Raw genomic sequence first — 21,136 nt, forward strand, 5'->3', positions numbered from 1 at the left:
TTTTTTCTCCTATAGTTTTTACTCATTCTGAGTGTAAATTGCGAATTCAGATGGGAGTTATAGTCAAGCTGATGCAGTCCTGAGATGTGGGGCTTTGTCAGTGGCTGCCCTCATGACCTCAGGCTGAAATATTTACATGTACTCTTCCAGTCCATCAATGCTGGATTGCATTATCATATGACTGCTTTATAGCCATTTGTAGCTCAAATACAGAACATACTTTGCCGTTCTTCCGAAAGATCATCTAGATCAAGCTCTAAAGCTACAAGTTTTTTAGGAAAGAATCAATTTAGTGCTGCATTCCACAAAATAATCTTGGTTGGGAATCCTGGTTTGTCTTCCCTGTTTTTCAAAATGATTTGTTTACTGCAGTACAGAATAAGGAGAAGTTCTGCAATTTTTTTTTCTGTTGTTGAGCACTTAAATAAAGAAGTCCATAGGCCTTCCCAGCTCAGGCTGGTTGTAGGAGGAAGTTATGCTCTCAGAAAGGAGGGGTAACAGGAGGCAGGTCCAGATAAACTGGAGTCTATTTCTGACCTTGGCTGTTACCAAATAGAAAATATATGAATTTTCCATTCCATGTAACTCAAATTTTATATATTTCTGTCCCAATTGGTGTTGGGAAGATGCTGTCAGGGAGCAAAGATGGAAATCCAGTATTGAGAGAAGGTGTCAGAGAAGAGAGTGATTTGTGGAAGTTGCGGCCTGTTTTCCATCTTGTCACCACTGCCTTGGGGCCAAATTTTGTGTTGGTCCCTGAAACCCAAATAAATGAGCAGTAAGAGTGAGTCTGGCAAGAAGTAATGCAGATGGGAGAAGGTGCTCCCAGCTGGAAGAGGGCTGGATGTAGTGAGGGATGTAATTCTCTGATGCTCATTTGGGTTTTCCTGCCTGGGCTCTGTCCACGTGGGTGTCTTGGGACTTTGTTAAGGGTGGATGGGGGAGTGGTCATGGCCAAGGGTTCTCTGAGTTCTTGGGACACTGTGGAGTGTAAAGGAGAATTCATTAGCATAATGTATTTGGTAATGATCAACTGTTACAGTTATAATGTTGTATAAAATTTTAAATAAATGCTCTAGCCCTTTTCTTGCCAGAAAAATTTTTGAACCAAAACCACAGGTTTTTTATGCGAGGTTATTTAGTACATTTTTCTGTTTCTTGCTGGCACTAAATCTGTGGGTTTATGGATGTCTGGGATTTTTGCTGGTTTGTCTATTTTAACTGATGTCCTTTAATGGACCTTACTAGCACCTAATTTTGGTTCTTATGTAATTATGCCTTTCTTAAAATTGCATTTTTGAGTTTTGTGAGAAACCATTTTTTTGCATGGATCTGTTCATGCTGCATGTTCCATTCCATAGCTCATGGCTTCCAGGCAAGCCAGATGAGTACTGCTCATTTGTTATCTGTGTCTTCAGAGATACCAGACAGAGAAAGGGGTAACTTCTGTTGGCAGTACAGTTTAAATTTGGGCTTCTGCTGCTCCCTCGGGGCAGTTTTTGTGTGAATCCCATCTGCTGGGTTCCTCTGAGAACTGCAGAGAACCTGTGAAGCTCCTCCTCTTTGAGTTCAGAAGTTTGTGTTGTGGTTTTTGTCATTTTGTGAAAGGTGTTCTGTTCCATGCTTCCCTCAGTTTTCTAAAGTCTTATCTTCAAAACTAATGTTCACTGGATTATCTATTTCTTGTATGTTTATTTCTCATAAGAATATGAAGTTCTTAAAACCTTGGTTCTTTTGCCTCAAACAGCTGCAGGATGTGCACCATTAATGTCCATCTGACAATATCATGAGTTAGGGATGGCAAGAAGAAGATATGACAGCATTCTTAGGATTTCCTTGGAAATAAACTGCTCAGTTCTGCCACTGTGCCTTCCTTGGCTCTCTTTGGTAACAACGAGCTCATCCCAATAACCTTTGGTGTTACTACCAACTTCATGGAGGTGATCTGTTTTTTTTTTCCTGGGGTGACAGGCCTAAAGCAGCTGATGAATGATGTGAAGCTGTGTTTTCAATCCCAAGATCTCAAATTGTCTATTTAGAACTGCGTGTATGGCTGCGATAATGAAGTTCAGTCACTTGCTCAGCAGACTTACTTGTTTTTCACGCTATCCAAACGCCCTCGTTTGGATGATTTATGTAACTATAAGGCACAAATTGCTTGCTTACAGAAACAAAAATTCTTGATTGTACTCTGCTAGAACCCTTTTGATCAGAGGGAATTGCTTTTGGAAGATTGTCATCTTTTCTTTATCGTCTACTGCAACTCCGTCAGTGCGGGGAAAGGCAAAATATTAGACAGGAGTGATACAAACCCAAGCTTTCAAGTACTGTTTGTTGACATGTGATGAATAGAGCACATAATTTTCCCTTTCATGACTCACTTTTTCTTCAAAAATTGGGAAGATAAACCCTTTGGAGCTCTGGATGTGTGTTCATCCGCACCAGAGCCTTGTTAAAGTTACTGACTCGGAGTCAGTAACGCTGGATTGTGTTTTGTTTTTTAAAGTAGCTGCTGGTGCTCTCATCCAAGCACATAAAATGCAGCTATAATATTGAAGAATAGAAAAGATGCAGTTTTTGTGGCTGTATTTCAATGAAATATGGGTGCACTTGGCATGGCCAGGTTGTTTTAAGCATTGATACAGGTATATTCAGTGTGCTTAGATCAGTGTGCATTAACTCATGTTGGTGTGGGAATTGTGGACATTAGGTTTCATTTCTTTGCAGTGATATTTTCTTTGTGTTTCTCATTTAACCATCAAGAGGAAATCATTAAAACAAATGGCTTCATAGTCAAGATATAAGGATTTTCTAATGCAGATTAATTCCTGTTTCTGACAGAAGTGTTTAATGGGGTCCAAGGTAACAGACAGGCACAAGATGCAAAATAAGATAGAAATGGAGTAAGTGAACTTTGGGTTTTCACTTAAGAACCTGTGATAAACCATTTTGTATCATTTACCATCAGTGATGTACCATTGCAGCAGCCTTTAGTACATTGGAAGAGGAAAGGCTAAAATCAGAGGCACAATGCTAACCAAAAGTATGGAATTCTTTGAGGATTCTTGGGAATACGCTCTTTATCAAAGGCAAGATGATAGATTTAGCATTGTTACTTCAATGTAAAAGATTCCACATACAACAAACTGATTTTCTATCAAAATAGGCAATATTTGGTCTTGAAATGGTGTCAAATTCTTAGGAAATCCAACAGAAGTGAGGACTTGAGAACCCTCTGCATTTCAGAAACAACAGATTAGGAGACTTGGAGTTTTCAGAATCAGCAGAGAGCTCCTGCTGATGTGTTCAGAAGGGAAAATGGGATGATTTTGTTGGAGAAGAGAACTGAGGCCTTACTTGATATTCCAAATTCAGAATGTGATAGCTTCACAGTAGCCTCAGTATGGTTTAAAGCAGAATTAGTATCCAGCCTGTGTTAAGGAAGAAAAATCAGAGCTAATAAAGGGCCAGAGATTTGGTTTAGATTTAGAGTGATGCAAATAGGCACCAATTAGAGCTTAGTGCCACAGGAGGATATAAAAACCATGAAGTTCTCGAAAAATGCCTTAGTTCTGTCAAGATGAAAAAAAAAAGGTATTTTAGGCATGAGAAGGGATAATTTACTTTATAGCTGTGTTGGCGTGGGTGGACCAGAACTGCATCTTAACCCTTTACTCTCAGGGTATTTTCAACTAGATCTCCTTGCATTGATTTTTAGTTTTGTGTTTAGCCAACAATCCCTGTAGGATTTCCCTCGTGTTATTTCATTGCCCATGAGCTGGAACCAAGGCTGAGAGAGAAAAAAAATAACAACTGCAATTTTTATATGAGAAAAATAGGTGATAAATAAACTGCTGTGCCCATGAGGGCATCTCTATGAAATCTGGGGATGTTTTTACCTTCTTGTGCTACGCCTGTCGTCCAAAAGCTCCTGTATATGCAAAGAAAGGATGTGTTTTCTCCATGGAATGCTGGAAGGTCAGGTGCCTTTTTGCATATGTTTTGTACTTGCTTATCCACCAAAGAATTTTTTCAGCATCTGTAGGTGCAGTGATTAAACCTCAGGTTGTCTCTTTCCCTTATTTCATAGTGGCTCAAATATACATGGTGCCACTTGGATTAAGAGCTGTCCAGAGGGGATCATTAGGCTTAATGTGTCAAATGATTCACCATCAAAAGCAGAGCAAGTCCTCTTTAAAATGGCTCAAAATAGATTTTTGCAATTGGTTGGACTCAAAATTTTTAAGCTGAAGAGGACTTTTTTGCTAGGTTCTCTGGAGCAGACAATGGCTCCTTTGTAAAGGCTGCTTATGCTTTGGGGATTGCTTATTGTGGTCTCTGTGACCAGAGGAAGAAAAGGCTGAATTTTTGGGAAATAGTGATCTCATCAGTGTCATTATTGTAAAGCATAAAGGGGGACATAAACGATATAAAGTTATGATTCATCAGAGTTTATAGTCTACATGAGCTCAACATCTGACCCAAAATAATTGCTAGAAGCAAGTCAGCTGTATTTTATTTGACCTTCCCATAGGAAAAAATCCCCAGGAATGAAAGATTTTGCATTTAGGAATAATTTCAAAGTTCAGGGGATCTCCTAGAAGTGTGTAGGTCCCAGTGCAGTCTCTTTTCTCTCTCTATTTTATTTTTTTAATTACTGTGTTTAACCATAAAAGTGTCATGGGAAATGGCTCTTTGGGGAGAGATTTAAAAATAATAAAAGTGGGGATTTATTTTGCTAACAATTGTTATTTGCCTTGATACTTGGAACTCTTCCTCTCTTCATTATCCCCTTTTTTTCCCTTGTATTTATTTTCTTTTTTTTTCCAGCACTAAGTGCTATTGCAGTGCCTCCTGAATTGTCATTTTGGTTACGCTAATTGAAGCATCTGCTGACAGCTGAGCTTTAATAGTAATGACAAAAAATGGATAAAGAAGGTATTTTCCAGGCAGCAGAGCAGTTTTGCTGCTGTTGCTGCCTACCTGTGTGTGTGTGTGACTGTCCTTAGTCCTGTTTCATCTTGGAACACTCAAGCTTTGCCATTCCTGGCCTGTGGAATGGTATCCCATCAAATCAAGTATCCCTCTGGAGATGAGCTTACGGCTTGGGTTTTGCTGCTTCTCACTTGTTGGTTTTTGAGGTCTTGGTTGGGATTTTGCAATTCAGTCGCTGCTTTCTTTGATGGCCTGTACTAACAAACTGTGATTATCTAACCATTGCAACATTTACTATGAGAATCCTTGGGGAAAGTTGCAGTTCCCAAAAGTTTGCTGAGGGCTTTATTGGTTTGTGTTACCCCAAGGCTGACAATTGTAGGTGCTGCAGGCTTAGAAACAATTAGGGAAGAATCCAGAATGTTTCCCCCATTTGGGGAGAAACGAGGGACCCTGCCTTGGTACCAGTTTTTTAATACATGGGATACTCTGCTCTCCTTCTTTACAGGCACTTTAAATTTAGTTTCTGAAGGTTTCCTACATAAGGGAATAATTGAGGTTTGGAGCTGTGGCAAGGTCTGTTGGGCTGCTAAAGAGGACTGAGGTGCTTTGGTGTGAGCTCTGTGCCTGCAAGCTGTGCCTCTGGGTTTGCTTTCTTCCCTGCTGCCCGCTGGGGTGGGTTTGCAGCCCTAACTGGACAGCAGAGAGCATGGGAATGCAGAGCTACAGCAACATGTTCCCCCACAAAGGCTCTGAAGCCTCCAACATGTGTGTTGTTAGGATACAGTGCCCCGAGTCTGGCAGGACGTGAACGTGTTTGCCTTCTGAGTAATTTGCCCTAAAGTCTTGGGGCCACTTGGGCAAACAACAGGAATATTGTTGAAAGGCTCTGGCAGAAGGCTTCTCCATTGCTCTCCCTCTGATGGCTACACAGATTGGAGCTTTCCACAACAAGCGGGGGGGGAAAAAAAATGCTCAGGAATGCCTCTTAATCAAGTTTGGCCGCCCTTTCCCCCTGAGGGGTGCCTTGTGTTTTCCAGTAAGTTACTTGCATATTAAATAGTTCGCTCTATCCAAGGATTTGTAGTTCCAGTTTGTGTTGGAATCTTGGTTGGATGAACTTTGGTCGAGTCAAGTGTTTGGTGGGATTCCTTCTTGTCCTTTTATTTTGATAACTGAACTAAGAAGTTCTGGCAGTGTGTACATGCCTTACTACTGTCACAGGGTAACGCTCTGGAAGAGCTGAAGGAAATTGTTATCAGTTAATTATGGGCAAGTGAGCCTTGCACAAACATTCTGAAACATTTGCCAAGTGCTGGCAAAAATGTCAAAAAGGCAAAAGCAACAATTTAACTATTCTGTGGCGTGTCTGTCCAGCCAGTATCCATCACAGCGCTTGAGGGATCCATCCTTGGGCATTCATCAGCAAGGAAAAATTACAGAGCTCCTTAAAATCTCCTCAGGATAATTAACAAAAAAGAGAACCCTGTGCCCATCAATAACCCCTAATGGGGGCTGGGGGTCTCTTGGGTCATAAATGGTGCTGCTGTGAAGGAAGGGGAACTGGGTGGGAGTCAGCTGGATGCCATGGTGCGCTGCCTGCTGACTTGTGCTGCCCTACTGGCAATGGATTGAAACCCCAAAGGGAAAAAAGTTGGCTGGTTATTGCAGTCCTTTGAGGATCTCTCTTTTTCTGAGAAATTTGAGGCTTAAATTTTCAAATACATGCCACACTCTGCTCAGGTTGGATGTGCAGGACTTTGGTATCTACAGACACTTTGTCCCCACCACCTCTGCTACCCCCAGCTGGTTGTGTTTGAAAACCGCCAATTAATTCTCAACTACCTTTTCCTTTTTTGTTTTGTTTTGTTTGGGTTTTGGTGGTGTGGTTTGCTTTGGTGTCAGTGTTTTTTAATTCTGCACTGAGCCTCTTCTGGATAGCGAGTAGGTTCCAACAGGCAGTCCTGAATATTGTTTTTATCCTAATGGGTGTAATTATGATAAGTAACTCCAACCTAAAGTGAATCTTCTTATTCTCAGTTTTGGTGGGCTTGTTCTTATATTCCCTTTTTTATTTATTTTTTAAAATTTTTTTTTGCCTTGTTTTTTAATCATAACTATTCTAGCTAAAATAATAACAACAACCCTAAACTAAATTAGCAATAAAAATCCCAAACAAGAACAAACATGTCACAGACAAGAGCAGAAGTGATCTAGCATCAGATATTGTCCTTTTTGGATACATTTGAGCGCATCTGAAATCATACCCGGGGGACATATCAATCCAAAGCAAGCTCATCACAGTTATTGGCTACATAAACATGAAATACCATGTGAATCACCGAAATGAAATGGTCATGAAATCTGTGCTCACACGCTTTGTCTTGGTTTGTAAATATCAAGTAGATGTTGAATAACAGACTTGAATAAATCACATTTTTGAGTTAAAAACTCAGAAGGCATTTGGCCACACTCTGAAATTCGCTGCTTTGTGTAAGCACAGCGAGACCGAGCAGAGCAGGGAAAAAAATCAAAGCATTGAAAGGCACGCAAGCGGGTAACTCAATAACCCGTGTGTGTAGGGCATTCCGCCCGGTGGGACTTGAACTTGGCGAGCTGGGCCGGCTGGCTCCGTGCTGGAGAGCCGTCCCCCGGCCCACCCCACGCCATCGACATGCATAGCTGGCCTGGTAGGTGTAAAAATAGCCGGGCAGCGCCTGAATTGGAAATGGTCACCGAGCGCTGCCCGCAGTTGCCGTTGGGGTTTCGGGTTCTCCGGGACGCGGGCCGGCTCGGGGAAGGCAGCCCGGGAGCGGTGGCCGGGGAGCGGAGCACGGGCAGGACCCTGCTCCCGGCCGGGCACCTGTCCTGCAAGGCAGCGGGAGAACTGATATGGGCAATGCGCCGATTTGCCAGGCTTGTCATTCACAGAAAGGCCTAAGGACGCAAGGGAACATACAGGATTTGGATAAAACTCCTGATTATTATGGATACAACAGTGAAGAAAGTAAAGAGCCTGAAGCCCTGGTAAGTTTTGGCTGAAGAAAACAGGAATCGCAGGGAAAAATTCAGGTGAGGGTTGTGCATGTTGCACTTGCAGAGGATCTCTTTGCTCAGAACCTTACTGGATAGCTTGCACTACTGAGGGATCTGCTGAACATGTCCATGCTGAGGCTTTGCTTTGCTGCCCTGACTGTGATTAAAAAGCAGCTGTCGCTGAGCCGTGCAGCGGCTTCAAAGCAATTGCCAGCTAGCAGAAGGTTGAGGTATGTGAAGAGAGAACCCCGTGGGTGAAACAAGCTCTGCAATGAATGGGTGTTATTCGGTTATCCTGGTTTGCACAACTGCTAGGAGTGACCCTGTATTGATCATTCTCCCAGCTGGAACTCAGTAGTTTACTTTTGAGCTGCTGCCTGCCCCGTACATGACATTGTTTTCTGTGTGCAGTCGAGACAGAGCTGCACAGATCCTAATGCAGATGAGGGTTACAGCGAGTGGGACCAGGCACAGGCAAGGGGGTCGTGCTCAGGGCAGTCATGGCAGCATTTGTGCAGCAAACCAGAAGAAAATCTATAAGATGTGAATACTTGTATAGTGTCTATGGCAAATGAAGTGTTTCTTCTCTCTTCTTTCCCTTTATTTCTCGTTCTGTTTGAGAAATTCATTAAGTGGTTATTTCATTCAAAATTGGCAATGGAACTATGTTGTGTCAAAACTTTTGGCAGGACAGGAAGATCAGTAAACCTTCAGTGTCAGTATATCCAACTCTTATGTTCTCTACAACTGATGTCTGCTAAAACTGATGCTTTGCACATGCCTCAGTTACTGCAGAGATGCAGAGAATAGGTGAGCCGAGTCCCAGTGCTTGTAGGGGAAGAGGGAGACCAGAGGCACTCCCAGCAGCAGCTCACAAGGAGTTTGGCCTCGTCCTAGAAAACACTTTTGATGCTTTCTTGGCTTTCTGGTAGCACATTTACTTGGCTGGATTTTTCTGATGGGTTCTATGTTGTATTTCACTGACAACACAGCTGGACCTGTTCTTCATAGAGTCACAAAATGGTTTGGAAGGGACCTTAAAGATCATCTAGCTCCAAACGCTCTGAAATAAAACTTTCTTCAAGCTAAAACATGAAAGTAGCTTATTTCTGTGAGCATGCAGACAAGTTTTTTCTCTCCTACCAAGCAGTTTTTGGTTGAATTAACAATCAATCTCCAGTGTTTGTGATGGGAAACACGCAGTCAGGGGGAGGGACAGTGGGATTCCTTGGGCTGTGGGGGAGGATGGGCCTGCTTCCTGTGCCCAGGGTGGTTTCACTGGGCATTAGAGGATCTCCCTGAAGCTGTTAACAAAGGTATGGAAGGCCCTGTGACACAAATAAGCAAAGTGAAACAGCTCTCCCGGCACGTCCCGTCTCTGAGCTGCCCTTCAGCATAAGGTCAGCCCTCAGAGGAGGCAGGAGTGAGCAGCATGTGATCTTTGAGGCTTCTTTTCCTTTTCATTTTTCTGGAAACTTTCAATTCAGCCTACACAGCTTTTCATAGCAGGCAGAGATCAGGCACTTTGATAATGTCTTTGATGTGTTCGATCATAAGATCTTGGCTTTATGTGACCCTGGTAGGGACTGGCCAAGTTTCTTTACAATGTCTGTCTTGATTCAGATTTACAGTGCTTGGGGGATTACAAAGGAAAATTCCTCTATTTCCCCTGAGAAGGTTTGCAGTCTGTCATCATCCTTATGATTCCATACAAAAAAAAAAGTTAAAAGAGGAAGAGGTGTCTCTAAATTAGAAATGTCAGTCGAGCTTTGTTCTGCAGGGAGAAATTGTATATCTCTTTTTTCCCCCTGTACAGGAATACGGTATCCAGCACAGTACCCTGTTAGCTGTTACAGATTTCCTCTGCCTTTGTGTAACTGTAGCCATGCTCTCTGTCTTGGCTCATTAAAAAGAGTTGCCACATCAAGCTGAACATGATGACTCCAGGAGCCTTGTGGCAGATACAAGGTTCAGAACAATCAGCTGATATTCAGCCAACTCGGATGGCAAAATTGCTTGGCTAATCTCATCTTTTCTAAGCTAAGAATCAAATGCAATTTGCTGCTTGAGGACCAGGTATTTCAGACTGCTCTCTGAGTTTCAGCACAGGATTGTCCCCGAGTCCTACTGCAGCATTCACAAGATTTTTATCTCCCTGCTCAAGGAAACGGATTTGGCAAGGTGGACTTGTACATCATTGTTGCTTTTCTGCAGGTGAAATTAGGTGAAACTGGTTCCTCTCTCTGCTGGCCAAAGCTGAATTGTTTAAGGTCGAGGCCCAGGATTACAAGATTATTCATTTACTTCTTGAGCATTCCTTTTACCTCTCTGTACAAGTAAGATCTCTGCTATGAGTCTTGCTGAATTAGAAACGGTGCTAACACCATTTGTTTACATCTATTTTAGCCCATCTCAAAGCAGCATGGAATAATTTTTTCTGTTTTATGGAACCAGTGCATTTGGATCAATGGGCAATCGGTTAATGGTGTTGGGTGGGTAAAGCAGTTTGACTCTTTATCATGGATGGTGTTAGCAGATTTCTTTTATTAGGAAATGTCACTTTGGCCATAGGGAATGAAAAATTGAGAGCGATAGAATTATCTGTCAGCAGTCTGTCATAAACTTCCCTTACAGCCTGGATTTTTGTTAAGCCTGGTTATCCTGCTAGATAATGTTTGGAATGGCATCCTAATTCTTCCTAGAGGTGTTCTAGCATTATTACCTCTATTTAGGAGCATCATCAGTAATGGAAACTTGCCATGGAAATAATTTAGTTGCCTGCCAAGTTCTGCAGTTGTTACCAGTACCTCAACATCTCAATATATGATATCCAGAGGATCCTAAATATTTTTTCCTTCCTTTTATATTCATCAGTTCCCCTAGAGGAAATCTTGGTTCTATATCAGTATTTAAGAGACTTCAGTAAATGTGTGTGTCAGCTAGGAGAACCAAGATTAATCATGTGGCTCTTCCAAAAGTATCCCAAATTGTTAATGTTTCAGGAAATGACTGAATGATTCTTTGTCTCAAATTTCAGCTGAAGAAATGTTCCCATTAAACAACAGGATTATACATTTCTACTTTTCAGAGTAATAAAAATATTTCTAGTTTTTAGGATTAATCAAACTATAAAATCTTTCATTCTTGAAACCCAAATCCTTTGGGGGTTTGGTTTGTTATATTTCAGAGTGGTTTGGGGTTTTTTCCTCTTCATTCTTTTTTAAATACAAAGATTATGTTTCCCAGGTACTTTTGAGCATCTGTTTCTTTAGACTCCTGCCGATGATAATTCAGACACCCACACATTGTTTCCAAGCTGGGATTTATACCAAAAAGTTTGTTTTGGAGAAGATGAATAGCCCAGGGGAAGGACAGGCGTTACACATGCCTGAAGTTCAGCTAGCACTGATGTGCTGTCCCATATTAGAACCCTGATAGCTGATGTTGCTTTATATTACAAAATCAGTATGGATCAAAATAACTTGTATCATTTCAAGTACTGCCTTTGGAAAGGACATGCAGCTGTGGAAAAGACTTTTATTCCTTTCCTTTCCATAGAGAACTATGCAGTTGTGCCTCAGTTCTCACAAATCCTTCATTGACACAGTACAGTCAGCAGCCAGGCCAGTATGGCAAGTTAATGAACGAGTGGGAGGACTCCTACAGAAGTCTGAGGCAGCTAAGGATCATAAAAGGTTTATAGAAGGCATTTGCTTCTTGGCTTAAGGAAGGGGTGATTTTACTTTTGTTTTCTCTTCCTCTTCTGCTGCTACTGTATTTGCCAATATTGGCCCAAATTCAGGAACAAGGTTAAGCGAGTGTTTAAGCTCTCCCTTTAGCAAATAAATTAAATATGTTTAGTTTGAGATTTAGACTCGAAGATGTGATAAAAATCAAGCGTAGTTTCAAGTGGTTTGCAAAATATCCCTTTATTCTTCTTCTGGTTAAAAACAAAGCCAAACTAATCAGGCATTTGTGCATTCCAGCGGAGAGAAAAATGTGGCTGGATGGTATCCTGCAAGCTCTGGAATTTCACAGAGCTGGCAAAAGAGTCAAAGGTGACGAAATATAATGACCAGCCTAAAATAAAAGTCATTCCCTATGAACAATTGAGAATTTTTCTGTCAATAACAAGAGATGGAATAGCTGGAGCCTGGCTTTTCCACTAGTGAAAATTAGAAGTGTCCATCAGCATTGCTAATTGTTCAATTGTGTCTGTATGGAGTGATCTGGGAGCAGGAACTGGTGTTCAGGTAAGGCTATTACCTGGGCAGTTTCCTCCTCCTTATGTTGCTCAAAAACATGTTTGTTGGGGTAATGTAGCAGCTATAAAAAAAACTTCTTAAATTTCAAATGCAGCTTTCTGAGAACAGTCTCATAAAAAGATACGAAACTACCACAGAACCGTTTTATGCGAATATTGAAATCAGCAGGAGTTAATGAAAATATGTTGGACTTGTGATACATTTTTTATTTATAATGTGCATAAATCATAAATCACTTAACCTAGTTTATTTTCTGAGCTTCTTTTTATTGCCTTAGTTCTTGCCATCTCCAGTCATACCAATGAAACCCACTTCTTGAGGACACTCTAAATCTTGAATCTTACTGCACGCTGTATCTCCTTTGGGTTGCAGCCTCTTTGTCTGACACAAGAAAGCTTTTACCAAGATGTATAATAAATGCAAACAACACTACCCTTCCCACCTGCTCTGGCAATGCTTGATTTGGGCTCCTACACATCCCTCAGCAGAGCTAATGAGGGAATATTCTTTCTGAGGAGCACAGCATATACTGAGAGGAATCTGGTCAATGCTATCCCAGGTTTCTGGGTCAGGGAGTAATTTTCTGTGTTTAAAAATGTTTTGATTTGAAATCGGTGATTGTTCGAATCCTGGGTCATTTGCAGTTTATAGCACAAAAGCTTTCTTTCCTCTCATACCTATTTCACCATCTTGTTATTCCAAAATCTGTTTTTGCTGAAAATATCAACACATCCACAACATCTGCAACAGCGTGGTGAGGGTAACTCCAGCCACAGCTCAGAGCCAGAAAAAGTGGTGCCAGCTTTTCTAGAGCCTTCATGATGTTCTGTGATGAATTTGCCTTAGTACTCGAAGCACTTTAAATTATTCAGGCTCATAATATGTACTTTAAAGAATAGTTCTATTTTTCTGATTTATAACCATCAATATCAAGCTAGGGAGACAGACTTTTGACATTTAAAAATAATTAATTACTAAATGCTATTAACTCCATCTTGGCAGAGAATATTTAACTTGCTAGCAATCTCTTACCTCTGAAAGGTTATCTTCCTTTTCACTTCTCATAAATCCTGGGATTCTTTTTGTCTTAACAAATACTGATTTATTGTAAAGTCAGTTGTGTCTTTTTCCTGGATAAGAACTTGCTCTAGGTTATGAGAACATGATGTTTGTTTAGTGAAAGCTGTTATTTTAGATTTGTGGGCTTTTCAGTTCAACTATTCATGAACAAATTTCATACAACCAAAGGTACACAGCAGGATGAAGCTGATCTGAAATGCCTGTACATGGCTGAATGGGAAAAGCTGAGTGATAAGAACTCGTTTTGATATTGAAATAAGAAAATTGGGCCCATTGTTCATTCAGGAATTGAGATGCTGGAGTTTCTTTAGGATCTGTGATTTAATCTGTCTTCCTTCATCGCTCCCACTGAATGAATAGAATGGAAACATACATTTTTATGGGTTAAGGAAGTGGCTTTGAAAAGTACTGTTGTATTTCTTTTCTTTCAGAAGATGAATGTTATTTCATTAAGAGCTGGGAAAATATGTGTCCATTATAACTGTTATTATCTCATTTAAGTCATTTATCAGTGTTAGATTACTGAGCCTGTGCCACGGCAAGTGGAATATTTAGCTCTCATTATAGCTTGTGTATCAGAACTGCAGGCTCAGACTCTGCTCTGGGAGTTTAATTAAAAGCAAAAAATATAAAAAAACCCCTTTGCCTCTTTGCAGTCACTTCTCCATCTTCTAGAGTGATGCCCTTCGGGGAGCAGTAGCACTTTCAGCTCAATAAAAGAAATAAGAAAGAACAGTGTACAGTAGATAACATGTGATCCACTTGCTGGATAAACTTGCTGGCAAGTTTTACAAAAAGTATTCCATGAGGAAAAGCATTATATTTGAATTCCTATCTTTGACATTTGAATGCTGGTATGGAAGAAGATTCCTTAATGGGCAAAAATCCCTTTGTGACGAGTGAGTTGGGTAATGGCAACACCTGGTCTGTGCCACTTGTAGAGTTGCACCCAATTAAATGATGGAACAGATGGTTCCTGAAAACAGAGCACAACCAGGCCAACTGGGACAAAATTTAGTGATTGTCTCAAGGGTAGGAGCTTAAACTGACACTTTAGAAAGTAGGGAATAAAAAAAAAAATAATGTTATGTGTTCACATGCCTGTTATTTTTACCCTTTGCATATTTAAGTACTGAATAACATCAAGAAGCCGTGAAAATTTGAGTTTAGAAGGTGCAACTTTCCTTCTGCCATGAGCTGGATTCTCAACTGCAGGCATTCCCTAAATATATTAACATGATGAGCCACCAGGCAATTAGGAGCTCCTTAATGAAGAAGAGTTCAGAAGCTATCAGCATTTTGCTAATTATAGAAACAGCTGTTGGACAAGCAGTGCCTCACAACTCTGGAGTTTGCAAATGGTGTTAGCACCGTCACCTACTCCTGCCATACTGATTAATTGTGGCTTAATGCTGGCTTTACCTGAAGTGATAACACAGGTTAAAATCAAAGGTTTTTAAACACTTAACAATTTGAGGTTTTTGATTTATGTAAAGCAGGTTTTTCTCATGTCGTGATCGTGGAAAATATCTTCAAAAGTTACAGCTGTATTAGTTTTCCTCTGTAACATCAAAGCAGTACATCCCCAAGTTTGTGCTTGAAAAGTAAGTCTGAAAGGGTTATTACAACTCAGATACACATTGTAATAAGCAAACAAACCAAATAGGTTAAATTGAGGTGTAAACATACTGTTTGGATATTAGGCTTGAGTTTTGAATTCTCTTTTTATCAGCATTCCATTAAAAAACTGTATTTAGTAGCTTAGAAATGTTCAGGGGCCTATAGTACTGGACTGGGTTCTCTCACAGGGATATTTCTGATTTTGGACAGATTAGGGTCATTCATTACTTGGAGGAGGAAAAAAACCCCAATTCCAACCTGCAGGAACAGTTTTTCTACAGACACAATTTAAAACAAATATTTGGATTTTTTGGATAATGTTATGATGAAAGCTATCCTTTGAAAACTGAAGCATTCTACTCCCCTAATCTTTCCTTCTTATGCATGAAGCTGGTTTTCACTAGCAAATTTGAATAATTGGAGAGGTTTTTATGGGTTTGGTGCAGCATATGATTTCAGGATTTATTTTTGCACTTCTCTCTAAAATGTCCTCGAGAAACAGGCGTGTGCTGTGTGCAGTAAGTGATGTGGTACATCATGGAACAGGAGGGGCAGCTGGAGTGGGGACAGAGGAACCAGAAGGGAAGGTCTGACCATTTGATTAAAGTACTAATTTCCACATATGATTTATTTACTGAGATGTTTCAAATTCAGGTTAAATTGCAGCAATGTAATTAGCAAGAAAGAGGGAGAATCCACAGTCATATATTCATATATGAATATATTGAATATATAAACTTGATTGTTTCTTGTATTTCCTTATTTGACAGCTAGGTTGTTACAAAGTAATGTTTGTATTCATGCTGTAAGTGTACTTAAGCTTATACTGATGTTTTTCACACTGTATTTATTCCTAATAGTCTTATTTATAGCTGGAATTACCTATCCTCAATCAAAAGTTTGTAAGAAAAGTTAAAAGATGGGAGATCTTTACAAGGTCCAACAGCACCAAATATTCCTCAGAAGTCATAGGTTTAGGAATGAAACTTCAGTGTCACTCAGTTCCATCCCCTGCCACAGGCAGGGGCACCTGGAATAGCCCAAGGTTGCTCCAAGCCCTGTCCAACCTGGCCTTGCTCATTTCCAGGGATGGGGCAGCCACACCTTCTCTGGGCAACCTCAGGGCCTCACCACGCTCACAGGGAAAAATGTCTTCTGTTATCTAATGTACATTTACCTTTGTATCTACATAATGTACTAGAATTGCATTGCAAACATAATTAAAAAAAAAAAAAAAGTAGTTAGCGAGGACTTGCAGTGCTTTCTCACTGTATATGTATTGAGAGCAGTGCATTAGAAAAAGCTGTTTATATCCACAGATGGTGAATTCATCCCATGCTATGAAATACCAGCTCAATATTTTCTAATCCCTCGTACCTTATTCTTATGTTTATCATGTATTGATTTGATTGTGTGACCTTAGTGCCTGCATGTACACAACGTGAGCCTTAATTCTGCCTGACTGAGCAGAGCTGCCAGCTGAGACTTTGCACATTAACATGTCGGCTTTGGGGCTTCCCAAATTACAGGGCTCACATAGTGCTGCTTAAGGTGAGCTCTTCTCCTTGAAACCTTTCCTTTCCTCACTGGTAGAGTGTTTGCTCTCAAGCACGATCTGCTTACTTGTGTGAAACTCCTAAGAAAACCCCTCAGGGGTGTGTGCTTAGGAAGAGGAGATGTGATAAATACCATATGGCGCACGGGACCCTGGGTCTGTGTTTTTGTCTTCTTTCTTGTCAAGGAAGCGCCTTCAAATGACAGTGTGCTGACACTTTTTATTCACCAGTCACCAAACTATGAAGACCAATATGGTGGTTTCTCTCACTGAGGGAGCTGTGAGGGGCCGTGAGGGATTCTTGAGGGACTTTGAGGGTCTGTAAAGAGCTGTGAGGGGCTGTGAGAGGCACTAAAAGTGCTATGGAGGTGCCATGAGAGGTTTGAGGGGCTCAAAAGGGCTGTGAGGGACAGTGAGGGAGGGACTCTGAGGGGCTGTGAGGGGCTCTAAAGGGCCATGGTTGACTGAGTGGCACTAAAGGGCTCTGAGGGGCTCAAAAGGGCTATGAGAGACCATGAGGGAGGGACTCTGAGGTGCTGTGAGGGGTTTTAGGGGCTGTGAGGGGCTCTAAAGGGCTCTGAGGGGTTCAAAAGGCTTATGAAGGACCATGAGGGAGGGACTCTGAGGGGCTATAAGAGCCTGTGAGGGGTTTTGAGGGGCTCTAAAGGGCCGTGATTGACTGTGAGGGGCTCTAAAGGGCTGTGAGGGGCTGTGAGAGGCTCTAAAAGGGCAATGAAGGTGCCATGAGGGGTTCTGAGGGGGCTCTAAAGGGCTGTGAGGGGTTTTAAAGGGCCATGATTGACTGTGAGGGGCTCAAAAGGGCCATGAGAGACCATGAGGGAGGGACTCTGAGGGGCTATAAGAGCCTGTGAGGGGCCATGAGGGGCTCTAAAGGGCCATGAGGAGTTGTGAGAGGCTCTAAAAGGGCTATAAAGCTGCCATGAGGGGTTCTGAGGGGCTCTAAAGGGCTGTGATAGACTGTGAGGGGTTTTGAGGGCCTTTGAGGGGCTCTAAAGGGCCATGAAGGCTTCTGAGGGCCTGTGAGGGGCTGTGAGAGTTTCAGAGGGGCTCTGAGGTACCTTGAGGGGCTCTGAGGAGCTCTGAAGACTGTGGTGACCTGTGTAACAAAGTATTTCAAGAGATGACAGAATCCACTGGAAAAGCCAGCAGAACCAAATTTGTTGTCTTCTCACATGGCACGACTACAGGAAACTGCTGCTGTTGTTTACTGAGGGGATTTTGTCAAAATGCATTTGAATTTGAGTTGTGCTAAAGTGAATAAATGTCTGAGACAGTGGTGCTGACAAAAATGCTTTTAAAAAAACATGAAAAGAATGGGACGAAGGACAAACTAGTGACAACCTACTGAAAAATTAGATTTGGCCAACTGTGAAAGAAAATAGACCTGAGTATTCCCAACTTCTAAGTTTTCTAAGCCTTGTAACATGGTGCTGAATATTTTAAATGTTTTGTGGAACCAGTCTCTGGTATATGGATGGGAATTTATATATGAAGCATATGGGTTGCTGAATTACTCTTTATGTAGACAAGAAGTTAATATTCTGCATTATGATCAACATTGCATTGTATGGAAAGTGTTTTGAAGTGACTTGAAGTGACGTACCCTGCAGTAATTCGATTATGAGGTAATCAAATTATGAATCAAGGAAATGAGGATCTACTTGGAAAGCACTGCTTGTATCTTCTTAGCCAGAAACAAATGGCATGTAGTTGTGTGGGCTTAGCTACAATCTGAGCTTCCAGCAATAATGGAGATGTCAGCATTTTCAGCTTCTTATGTTTGTCTGTGTGAAAGAAAAACAAGCAATGATTGATTAAAATCTAAGAACCCAAATTTGCAGGTGTTAAATAAATAAATTGTTGCATTATTCTTTCTTAACCTTTTAAAAGTATAAAGCTGATGGTTGTAGTTTTGATACGGTAAATTATTGTTGTAGTAGTCAAGCATGAAAAAAATGGGGGGAAAGAAGGTAAAACGTGTGTATTATTGAGGGCAAAGATGCTTTTCCCAACCAGAGTGTCCAGGTTTATCCCTCATGCACTCAGATATTTGCTTTTGGTTAATGTTTTTTCCAAGACACTTGATTTTTTTCAAGGGTGTTTAAACATTTAAACAGAATTTGGTGTCCTTATGAGTGCATCATCATCTCAGGAAAGGCTGCAGTGTCAACAGTTATTCTTTAGTCTTCAAAGGGTACTTTCAGGTTCCTGTCAAAACCTGCACTGGCATCAAATCTCATCCAAATGCTCCCCTGACTGAGGCCTGCAGCTATCCAAAAGTTCTGTCACTGAAAATTCCTGCGTTACCTTCCCTTTCCCCCTGCTGCATGTTTAGGAAAATGGTCTGTTTTCCCAACAGTAAAAGATGTGGAAAATGTGCTGGAGTTTTCTGAAAGGAATTTAAAAGAGAATATTTTTGTCTTGGCATGTAGCACAGTTGTAAGGAGGCTCATTTTGATGACATCCATCTGTTGCAGATTAAAATAGGCTGGAATCGGGGATTGTGAAGCGAGTTAGCGCAGCGTGATAAGCAGGGTGACCGAAATAAATGCATTGGAACTGATTGGACAACTGAAATAAGTGGCTGGAAGTGGGAGGCTTTTAGGATGTTCTCATGATGTGGAAGCGTGGTTCTGCCCGAGGTTTGTGACAGGGAGGTGGGATTAGTTGAGAGCACACGCAGGAAAGGCGAGTCCCACCCAGACCGGAGCATGGACCATCCTCGACCTCTGGGCTCCCACCCCCACAAACAGGCTCTCGTGCTCATCTACCTGCTCCTTGCACTCACTCCCGCTCCGATTATTGCACCGGGACAATTGCTGCTGGCCCTGGCTGCCTTCCCGAGGGCTTACTCAGGGTACTCATTGCCCCTGTAGCACGGCTTGGCTTTGTGTCCTGCTCTCAGGTGCCTCAGTAGCCAATTTGCCCATGTGTGGGAGCATCCAAATCTGGGCTGGTTTCAAGCAGCTGCTGTTGTTTCGTGTCACAGACAAAGGCGAGAGGGCTGAGGCGTTCCAAGCTCCATTGCTTAACGGTACATGCCACAAACCTGGCAGAAAAATGAAAACATACTTTTATAGGATTTTTAAACCCTTTTTTAACACGTGAGCGCGGGCAGTTTAGGGATGGGAATGTTTACAGCGTGATCCTGGATTTAGATACTCAGCCTTGAGTACTTTATCTGCTTTGTTCTAAGGTTAGCTACATGTGCAGTGCTGCCCACTGGGCGCATATCTATCTAAAAATAATAGCTCTAGATCTGTAAATAACATCTATACACATCTATAAACAACATATATAAATCATACATAAAATTATATATAAAGAGAATATTTACTTAGCTACAATTCCCCAGGAAACTATAGTTAGCAAGTTGATAAATTTATTTTTTGCTTGTTGACAATATCAGTTACTATGATTTATGTCAGGGTTTGGTGTTTTTTTTTAGTTCTTGCTAAATTTTGAATGTCAGCAATTATTGCTCTATTTTGCTCACTCTGACAGGTCTGCGGTTCTTTTGTGCCACTATTGCCTAATTTAAATATGCTAATTAATGCAGATATATTTCAAACACAGTTGTTTCACAGGTTTTTTTTCTCCTGCAGCATAAAATGAGGAAACCTTTCACCACTGATTAAGTTCTGCTCTGGTGTAACTAGGGGCTAATTGGAGAATTTTTTTTTCTTCTCTTTTTACAGTCTGACAGCAATGCAAGCTTTCTCCGGGCTGCCAGAGCTGGCAATTTGGACAAAGTAGTGGAATACCTGAAAAGTGGAATAGACATTAACACCTGTAATCAGGTAAGAGGGTCGAGGGACACAAGTTTGCAAGAGTGAATTGCAAGAAACCTGGCCACTGTAGAAATGTCATTTATCTCTTTATCCTGCTGAATGTGGTGTGCTCAGGCTGTGGATTTTCTTTAGCCATCCCACGTGAAGCACCTGATCCCCTGAGAGCTCAGGTGTGGCAATCTGAGGGTTCCCTTGTTATTTTTGTGAGATGTCAGGGAGCAGCTTAGCACTTGAGTGGGTGTTGTTGTAGCTGCCCAGATAACTCATGTCCCAGCAGATTAAAATCTTGGCACTCACCTGCACTGGCAATGCAGTTCTCATTACTCTCAGATGGCTCAAGGTGTAGCCATGGGCTTTTCACCTTGTTTCACAAAACTAAATGTGTTTTTATCACTGGTCAATAATACCTACAACATAACATAAAAAGTACTTAAATGTTGCACTTAACATATTCCATCTTCCCTTTCAGGGAAGTTATTACTCCTGTAAAAATAGGCTGTTGAAGTTTCACCATTGATGTTACTGTCATGTGATACAATGTTTTGGCTTGGCTCTTTTGTAGGTCTGTCATATAAATCCAATTACATTGGCTTCATAGCTTAGGGACCTTCATTTGCAACGTTTATTTAAGTGACTAGAACCATCAAGTTTAATAAGACTCTTAACTGTGATTTAAAATATATATGCAAATAAGTGTCTGCATCAGTTCTGAGAAGTGTCTTGGCTTTCTAGAGAAATCACTGCAGTTTCTTTGGTGGGGAATTTGACAGCTCAGGCTTTATGGTGTCCAGCTTTCCCCTAACTCTTTGCCAGATTTGATCAGAGTGACCTCT

The 21,136-nt window shown here is 41.3% G+C and overlaps 1 protein-coding gene across 34 annotated transcripts in view; it reads left to right on the forward strand.

The window, feature by feature from the left end:
• Positions 1-21,136, forward strand: part of ANK2 (ankyrin 2) — a 273,471-nt gene that overhangs the window by 139,061 nt on the left and 113,274 nt on the right. For all 34 annotated transcript variants that reach the window (XM_086890733.1, XM_086890725.1, XM_086890736.1 and 31 more), the window contains one exon: positions 20,211-20,312. In XM_086890733.1, the coding sequence (XP_086746859.1) occupies positions 20,211-20,312 (102 nt within the window). The remainder of the gene's footprint in view (positions 1-20,210; positions 20,313-21,136) is intronic.

This window comes from Cyanistes caeruleus, chromosome 5 (genome assembly GCF_971803275.1).
Source record: "Cyanistes caeruleus chromosome 5, bCyaCae1.hap1.1, whole genome shotgun sequence".
NCBI lineage: Eukaryota > Metazoa > Chordata > Aves > Passeriformes > Paridae > Cyanistes > Cyanistes caeruleus.